We start from the raw sequence: 9792 nt of genomic DNA on the forward strand, positions 1-9792 counted from the left end.
ATGGATGCCATGCTGCTTGCAACTCCGTGGAGGCGAGCACCAGACTTCCGGGATGTCTGTCTGGCTTTTTCAGCTAATTAGCATGTCTGAGCTTCCTGATTGAGGGCTTGGCACATTTCCTGGCACCTGGAGATGTCTGGCGTATTTCTCGCAAGTCACACTGCTGCTCCGTGTGTAATCCATATTTTTCTCGCCCCCATAGACTTGCATTGGAGAATTTTTTGCGCAATACGCTGACAAACGCAGCATCCTGCGATTTTCTATGGCCGTACAAGACCGTATAATATGGATACGTAAAATACGGCACATAGGAGCTGTGCCATAGAGAATCATTGTACTGTATGCAATCCGTATTTTGTGCGCCTCTCATACGTCCGTAAAACTCGCTAGTGTGATGCCGGCCTAAGGGTACTACAGTATCATTGCACAAGAAGTTTGCAACTGTTTGAAAAGTCTTAAATGATAATTTAGCTGAAATATCTAGATGTGAAAAACCAAGCCCATATTTTTTAGCAAACCACAAAAAAGTGAAAAGAACTAAGGAATCTACTACAAAATTGGTTAAAAAGCCATAATAAACTTGGTACAAGAATAAAACTGCCTTCTGTCATGACTAGTGTTGAGCATTCCGATACTGCAAATATCGGGTATCGGCCGATATTCGCTGTGTCGGAATTCCGATACTGAGCTCCGATACTTTTGTGATATCGGACACCAGAATCGGAAGTTCCCATAGTGCAATGATGCACTATAATGGAGTGTGGGTGGTGTGTGGGCGTAGACTGTGTGTGTGTGCGGGCGGGGTCTGTGTGCTACCGTGGGGGGTCTGTGTGTGCCTGCAGGGGGTCTGTACGGGACTGCTGGGGCTCTGTCCGGCCTGCCGGGGCTCTGTGCGGGTCTGCCGGGGCTCTGTGTGGCCTGCTGGGACTCTGTGCGGGCCTGCCGGGGCTCTGTGTGGGCCTGCCTGGGCTCTGTGCGGGCTACTAGATACATACTACATACATACTACATAAATACTACATACATGCTACATACTACATACATACTACATACTACGTACATACTACATACATACTAAATACTACATTCATACATGCATACTACATACATGCTACATACATACAACATACTACATACATACTATATACATACTACATACGGCATACATACTAAATACATACTACATACTACGTACTTACTACATACATACTACTTACAATACATTCATACATTACATACAATACATACATACAGACATACAGTACATTACACACATATTACATACTCACCATCACTTGTCACTTTGTTCCCGGAAGCCAGTGTCACCTGTAAACAAGATTAAAGTAACAAACAACCAATATACTCCCTGTCCGCAGAAATCCACGAGTGTCCCACAACGATCTCCCGTGGAGAACAGCAGCATCAGCGACCGCTCTCTAGGGGCTCCAGGAATACAATGATGGGAGGAAGGTATCCTTCCGCACTGTATTCCTCTGCCGCTTTCATACTTCTGTCAGTACGGGTCCGTTGCTATGCGTCGGTCCGACGTACCGATGCACGTTGTGAAATTTGTGCACGACATGGGCAGCGGATGCAGTTTTTCAGCACATCTGCTGCCCATTCTGAAGTCCGGGGAGGAGGGGGTGGAATTTCGGCCGCGCAAGCGCGGTAGAAAATGGCGGACGTGACGGACAAAAAACGTTCACTTGAACGTTTTTTTGTGCCGATGGTCCGCCAACACACGAAGGATCCATTGCACGACGGACGCGACGTGTGGCCATCCGTCACGATCTGTTGCTAATACAAGTCTATGGGTAAAAAAACGCATCCTGCGAGGACATTTGTAGGATGCGTTTTTTTCCCAAAATGACGGATTGCGACAGATTGCTAAAAACGCAAGTGTGAAAGTAGCCTTAGAAACATCGGCCCTTCTAATATATATCTATGGATATATCTATCAAAAGATATATTTATAGATATTTAAATATCTATAGATACATAGATGTATCTATCCATATATCTGGCTGCTTTCACACATCAGGTTTGCCGTCATGCACAATCCGGCGAGTTTTGTAGCCCCCACAGCTACAAATACCAGTCCGCAGCCGCCCCACAAATGGTAAATTCCAGCACTTAGCCTCTCTCTTCCCACTCCCGTGTACCAGTGGGATATGGGGTAATAAGAAGTTAATGTCACTTTGCTATTGTAAGGTGACATTAAGCAGGGTTAATAACGGAGAGGTGTCAATAAGATGCCTATCCATTATTAATCCAATAGTAATAAAGGGTTAATAAAACACACACACATTAGGAAAAAAGTATTTTAACATTCTTCATTTAACCATACTTACCATACCTCAGCGCCTGCAAAAAACAAAAAATAATAAACCATATACTACCTGTCCGCCGTAGACCAATTAATAACGAGTGTTCCATGATGATCTTCCCTATAGAACAGTGACATCGGGTGATGTCACTGCTCTATAGGACCCTAAGTGATACACTGACAGGAGACAATGGCTCCTGCAGTGCATTACTGAGAGGTTACCTTAGGACAAATTCTCACTTTATGGCAATTGCTGCGTGGGAAAATTTCTCACACAGCAATGCCAAAAGTGAGACTAGGGACTATTTTTTTTACAGCGGTGGAGGAATACAGTGTGGAAGGATACCTGATGCTGCCGTTCTCCACAGGAAATCGTCATGGGACACTCGTGGATTTCTGCGGACAGGGAGTATATTGGTTGTTTGTTATTTTAATGTTTTTTACAGGTGACACTGGTTTCAGGGAACAAAGTGACAAGTGATGGTGAGTATGTACTCTATGTTATATGTACTGTATGTCTGTATGTATGTATTGTATGTAATGTATGAATGTAATGTTTTTTTTTCTTTGCATTCAACACATTAGCCGGATGACTTGCAGCCCCATCGGACGATGCCTGCATAGATCCCCGGCAGTCCGCACAGAGCCCCGGCAGGCCGCACAGAGCCCCAGCAAGCCCGCACAGAGCCCCGGCAAGCCAGCATAGAGCCCCGGCAGGCCGCTCAGAGCCCCGGAAGGCCGCACAGAGCTCCTGCAGCCCGCATAAAACCCTTATTTACATTCCGATATTTGAATCCCATTGACTTACATTGGTATCAGGTATCGGTATCGGCGATATTCGATATTTTTTGGATATTGGCCGATCCAATCCGATACCGATATTTCTTGATATCGGAAGTTATCGCTCAACACTAGTCATGACACAGCTGTCGGGTGACCCAGGAACAGGGGCTCCTTCCCTGTTCATAACACTAGGGGGTGCCCTAGCTCACCCTGCTCCCTGGGATTCTGCAGATGACAAAGATGCCGGGGCCTGCACCCTTGCCTTATCTTCTAAGTTAGTCCTCTGTCTATTCTCCTCCCCCACCCAGGGAAGAGGTAGGGCTACTGTGCATCGTAGTACACCAACCTGACAAACAAGGCAACACGGCCAAGGGTTAACAGAAAACTCCAGGCATATAAATAATCACTCACATGTAACAGAGGAATGCACCTGGGTGTGAATGTAGGAGAATAAACAAAAACAGAGAAGGATATGGAATTACTACGCATACAAACCAAGCCACAGTCACTAATAACTCCTACAACTCTTTCAACTCTCCTTCTCATATGTGCTCATCTCCCTCCATTAGCCATGCAGCAAATGCTAGCTCTGACAAAGATTAGTAACAGAGCCCAAATTATAAAGGGAAAAGGAGTGGCTAACTGAGCACAGCTGTGAGCAGAGGGATTTCCAACATGGCCGATTAACCACTGTTTTCCCAGAAGAAATAAACACATTTTAAATGATGGAGAAGTGCTTCTCAGCACCGGAGTCAGAGCAATCAGACTCTGCGGTCTTTGTGCTCTACACTGTCATGGTAAACCCATGACATCTACAATCCAAACATTTGTCAAAAACAATGCTGAATCTGGGACTTTCCATTTACTGACCTTATGAAAGTCTCATTTGTAATGGCAACTAATATTTATTGTTTTTTCTGCTGTGTTTGGCACTATTGATTACCAACTCTTACTCATTATGCTTCACTCTATTGGTCCTCGGAATATTACTGGTTTTGTTCTATCTCTCTGACCTCACTGTTCAGTGTTATAATGCCAGTTCTATTGCACTATACTTTTGGGGTTCCTTAATAAGAATGTGTCCTAGATTCTCTTTGATTCCTTACTTGGCAAATTATTAGCAAATTTTGCTTTGAGTACCCTTTGTACACTGAAGACACTCACCTTTCTAAATCTTCCTATAACAGCACATCTTCATTAATATCACACCTGTATGGTATCCTGATGACTCAACAGTTGACAGTTGGTTATTTTGTACCAATTGCTTCCTGAGTTCAACTTCGACCATAGACAATATCTATATGGAGATTTTATGTTGCCTCATTGTCTGAATGGGTATTCCCTGATGAAGCTGTCAAACCAACAATACGCATGGACTTGCTAATTGTTCTTCAAACAAGCACTTTCACCTTTTAGGTTACATCAATTTCTTCTTAGATTTAATATCTTGCTAGCAGTGCACTTATTTCTCTTGTTTGATTTATCCTTTAGTTTGTTACTCTGTAACATTTGATTTTATTTATTACATACTTTGTGATTTCTATCTTATGTGTATATATCTTGAATCAGTAATGTCTGTTTACATGGTAATTTTATGTGAATAATTTAATTGGCTATTTATATACTTTAGCTAGGCATTGTGTGATTTATGGATGCTTTGTGGCATTTATCCGTCCTAAGAATTTATCATTTATCAGGTTTTGCTCCAACTGCTACTAGATGTGGGAGCCAAAATGTAGATCCCAAAAATGTGGTTATATACAACATACAAGTTTCCGCAGTATAAATAAAAGAAGCACATTCTTATTAGTTTCAGAAAGTTTCCTTTTTATTAGATTTGAAGAGGAAATATATATTTTTTTCAGTGTTAGGCATTTTAGCAGATGTCCAGCACTCTTCTAAAGGAACTCACTTTTGCATTGAGGGATCCCCAATCACTGAAACGTCTATATTCTCCAGGTTTCAGAAAATATTGTTTTCCCCGATAGTTGGGCTGCTCATAAAAGATCCACTGACCATCAAGCACATTACAAGAGTTGATATCATGGTTCTTGAAGATCTCAAAGACAGAAGGACAATCTTCTAAAACTTCAAGCATTTGCCCTCTAAACTCTTCTTTCTCATAAATCTTCAGTTTATGGGGTCCTCTTTGCTGCAATAAAAAAAAATTGAATATTCAATTAACTCATTAATTTTAAATGTATGTTCTGTTTTACAGATATTTAACAGATAGATAGATAGATAGATAGATAGATAGATAGATAGATAGATAGAAACATTAGCTAGGTAGGTAGATAGATAGATAGATAACAAAACACAGCTGCAGCACTATCAAGGGAAAAATTATCAATGGGTGCAAAGCCTACAAGGCAAAACCAAATCTCATTGTATCTAAAAACAGATGAAGGCAGCAATCCAAAAGTCCAAAGTATAGTGGTTTAGTGACACATCATGTAGGGGCAATGTTTCGTTCCAAGTGTGGAACTTTTTCAAGCTTGAACGAAACATCGCCCTGACATGATGGTTCAATAAACCACTATACTTTGGACTTTCGGAATGCTTCCTTCTTCTTTTTTTTTTTTTAGATGGATAGATAGATAGATAGATAGATAGATAGATAGATAGATAGATAGATAGATAGATAGATAGTCACTTGTATTCTCAATGGCTTATTTTTATTTGTCTTTAATTATATTTTAACTATGAAATTAAATATAGAAGATGTAGCAAAGAAATATATATATATTGTTTGGATCAAAAGACCACATTGTCCATCTAGTCTGCCCTTAATTAAAGTTACAAAATTGTATAGTCTAAATACAAAATATGTACTATATCATATAAAGATTTACCTGTGGTATAACTCGGCAAGACCTGATAGAGTCACTGAATCCCATCCATTGCTGATAGTCAGGATATTCTCCCTTCTTAAGGAAATATTGGTGACCCAAATAGTTAGGACGCTCATACAGCATCCAGCAGCCACTATCTACTCGGATAGAATTACAGCGACTGAAGTAGGAATGGAGGTCAGCACAGTCCCCGCTGCACTCATAGCAGCGGCCCTGGAAGTTCCTGTCCTCAAAGAAGATGATCTAAATTAAACAAAAAAACTTTGAGCATATAAAAAATAATTAAATGTTGATTAAATTTATCCTGTTTTTTTTTTCTTAAAGTTGAATTATCAGTATATCATTTAGAAGGAAAAAAAGTTGCTAAATATAATTATTGAACTGTCATAAAGTAAAGCATTTTCAGCCTATTTTTTACCTTTCCCATTATAGCCGGAGTGTGGATGCTGTTCCCAGTACCTAGTGCACTGCTTTGCAGCTCTTATATACATCACTATACATGCTCGATCTGCAGAATTTTAACAAAGGGAAACATTTTCTGTGCAGTCAGGGAAATTTACTTTCAACTCTGTAACTTAACTCTAGTTGGGACAATTGATATAAATAAATTATTTAACATACTAGTGGAACAAATGATTTCATGTTTATGCATTTTTATTCCAGTTTTTAAAACCTTTGCACAATATAATCTCTAATGGATTTTAAGCTTTTATACTGCAATTAAAATACTACAGCTTTTAATAGTTACATTTCAAATATCTGATATATAAATTAATATATTTATACAAAATATATATATAATTTTAATGACTTTAGTATTCCTAGGCTGTTATCATATTTCTTAATGATTTTACCAGGAATACTATAATTGTTACATTTTCAGGTAAATTGTAATGAATTCTTACAGATCTTATTGACTTGCTTCCTGTAAGGTTATGTCAGACAAATAGAATAGTGATGCAGACTATGAGATTGTTGCTGTTCACAATACTTTCCATCCATCATTTTTATTCCTCATATCTGATTATTTTGTCCTTGCCTTAAAGCGGTGGTCCAAAGCTAAAATTCACTGGTCTCTTCTTTTCCAGCAAGTCAGGTAATCTTCTCACAAAACACACTGACAGTGCAATCTATTTCAGGCTCTGTCATGATTTGCATAGTTTGTGGGATTAGGCAGTTCAGAGATTAATCTGGACGGCCTCACTATGGGATTCAGGGAGGCTTCTTATAGACTTATTGTTTGCTCATTCCTCATAGCTTATACTCTGACCCTTGGCCGAGTGTGTGTGACCCTGTTGTGCCTCTGTCTGTGCTTTGTGCTTGTGCTTTGTGCCTGTGCTACTTTATGCTTGTCTGGTTCTGATCTGGTTCTGTCCCCATTTAGAGGTCTGCCTGACCCTCTTGTACTGCGCTGCTATCTCCGTTTATGACTCCTTGCTTACGTTCTGACTATTCTCTGCTTGCCCCTTCTGTACCGCGCCACCCTCTCCATGTATGACCCCCACCTGTCTGACCTGAGTTCCCCTCTCCTCTACTTCAGGTTCCCTGTAGAATCCTGCACTCATCTCCAGCAGCAGGACGCTAAGCCCCGCCCCCTGTGGTCACATGATCGTAGGTCCTTCTGTTCTCTGTTATACACAGCACGCTGTTCAGGTCCCATCTATCTGAGCTTTCCCTGTTGTATCAGACCCCGGGCCCTCCCGCAGTGTGGGTGAGTCAACCTGTTCAGCCGTGGCAGTGCGCCGTTGCTGACAGGATCCTGTTATTATAAGCGACCATACATTTTTTAGAGTTGAGGAAAGTTGTGTGTTTTTCTGTGCAAATTAGCAGCATGGATCCGCTGCAGGCTTTGACCGATCAGGTCAAGCACTTAACCCAAATGTTCCAAAAGCTCAATGTGGAACAGCACACGATGGCAGCAGTTGGTGGACACCGTGCAGGGGGCTGTTGCGGCAGGGTATCCTGGTTCTGAGAGGAGGGACATATCTGTGGTATCCCCTGAATCTCCGGTCAAGTTACCTGATTTCTTTTTAGGGGATAAAAAGGAGTTTAGGTCCTTCAGGGAGGGATGTAAGCTTTTTTCTTTACGGCCCCGTTCCTCTGGGGACGACTTACAGAGGGTGGGGGTCATTATTTCTTTACTGCGGGGTGACCCCCAAGCATGAGCTTTTTCTCTGTCTCCCATTGCTCCCCCGAGAATGACTGTCGATGCCTTCTTTGAAGCCTTGGGCTACATATATTATAAGCCTGACAGAGTACATATGGCTGAAGATATGGTCATGAGTGTGCGTCAGGGTAAACGTTCTGCTGAGTGGTTTTGTGTGGAGTATCAACGTTGGGCAGCTGAAGTTTCATGGATCGATGCCGCCCTTTGAGGCTTATTCCGCAGAGGCCTGTCCGAACGCCTCCAAGATGCTCTGGCCCTTCATCCACCACCTGACACCTTGGAGGATGCTATTACTCAGGCTGTGTGCATGGACCGCAGGCTTTGGGCTAGGGGTGTCATGCAGTCTGAGACATCCCTATTTTCCGGCTGCAAAGAGACTGATGTCGCTCCTGAACCCATGGAGATTGGCACCACTTCGGTCAAGGAGATGGAGAGGAGACGCCGCCGGGAGAAGTAGGTCTGTTTTTATTGCTGGGAGTCTGGTCATTGGAAAAAGGATTGCCCCTCGTGCCCATCGTCCTCCAAAGCGACAGGAAACGACTAGGTCTGGGTAGTGGTCGAGATGGCTGCCCGGACCAGCAAGTACTTACTTCCTCATGTCCTAAAGTTTTTCTAAGGGTTGAACTGCTGGTAGACAATGTCCGTTTTTTTCTCTACAGCACTGGTGGACAGTGGTTCATCACTCAACCTGGTCAGCTCTGATGTCATTTCCCAATTCCAGATAAGGACAATAAGGCTTCCTACACCACTTAAAGTCGTGGCTATCGACTCATCTCCTATTACCCGAACTGAGATCATTTCTGTTTCTGAAAAATTTGTGTTGAATATTGGTTCTTCCCATGCAGAAGAGATTGAATGTTTTGTCATGGACAAATTACCAGCAGGGCTTGGGCTGGGCATGCCGTGGCTTTAGTGCCATAACCCAGTGATTGACTGGGAATCTGGGGAGATTGTTAAGTGGGGGTGAAAGTGTGCTGACTAGAGTTGAGCGACCTTGACCTTTTTAGAGTCGAGCCGGGTTTCGCGAAACCCGACTATCTCAAAAGTCGGGTCGAGTGAAATCGGCCGATTATGGCGAAAAGTCGGGATCGACCGAAACACGAAACCCAATGCAAGTCAATGGGGCAGCATAGTCGGCAGTGAGTGGGGGCCAGGAAAACACCTAGAGTGCCCATTTTAATGTCAAAACCATCCATTCTTCTTAATGAAGCTTGTCAAGCGTAATTTACCTTATAATAATTGGAAGGCATTTGAAATTGGGGGTCATTTGGCTAAAGTTGTGTGGGGTAGGGCTGGTTCAAGTAATTAGTGGGCCCAGGAAATCTGGACCACGTCACGGCAGTGGAGCAGGGAGAGGTAAGTATTTCAACTTTGCAAGTGCTGTGATCCTGAGCAAGCAGGGGGGGCCCACTTGTTGGCATTGGCACTGGCACAGGGCCCCTCAAAGTACAGCGGTGTGATTGCACGGCGGGGGCGCCTCCCACCGGCAGCAACACTTTTGCGTACTATGAGAGGCCCTGTGCCAGTGACGTCGCCAACTAGTATTCCTCCCCCCACCTGATGAAGGAACCTGCACTTTCATCTGCACCTTCCTCTTTGTCCCCGTGTAAGGTGGTATGGTATGCGGGAAGAGCAACCTGACTTTCAGCAGGGTCACAATGTTG

At 42.8% G+C, this 9792-nt stretch overlaps 1 protein-coding gene across 1 annotated transcript; it reads right to left on the reverse strand.

Annotated features, from left to right (window-relative positions):
* Positions 1-4909: 4909 nt before the first annotated feature.
* Positions 4910-6436, reverse strand: LOC138644858 (gamma-crystallin 2). Its single transcript, XM_069733743.1, has 3 exons — positions 6380-6436; positions 5962-6204; positions 4910-5261 (listed from the first exon to the last, which is right to left on the reverse strand). Exons 1-3 carry the CDS (start codon positions 6386-6388, stop codon positions 4986-4988), a joined length of 528 nt encoding a protein of 175 aa, XP_069589844.1. The 5' UTR covers positions 6389-6436; the 3' UTR covers positions 4910-4985.
* Positions 6437-9792: the final 3356 nt, after the last annotated feature.

This window comes from Ranitomeya imitator, chromosome 7, assembly GCF_032444005.1.
Source record: "Ranitomeya imitator isolate aRanImi1 chromosome 7, aRanImi1.pri, whole genome shotgun sequence".
Classification (NCBI taxonomy): domain Eukaryota; kingdom Metazoa; phylum Chordata; class Amphibia; order Anura; family Dendrobatidae; genus Ranitomeya; species Ranitomeya imitator.

Bases quoted from the DNA above. Each gene is read 5' to 3' on its own strand.
- LOC138644858 (XM_069733743.1), bottom strand. The intron at 5,262-5,961 runs GTAAATCTTTAT...TTTTTATTGCAG, and splicing joins CTTGCCGAGTTATACCACAG to CAAAGAGGACCCCATAAACT.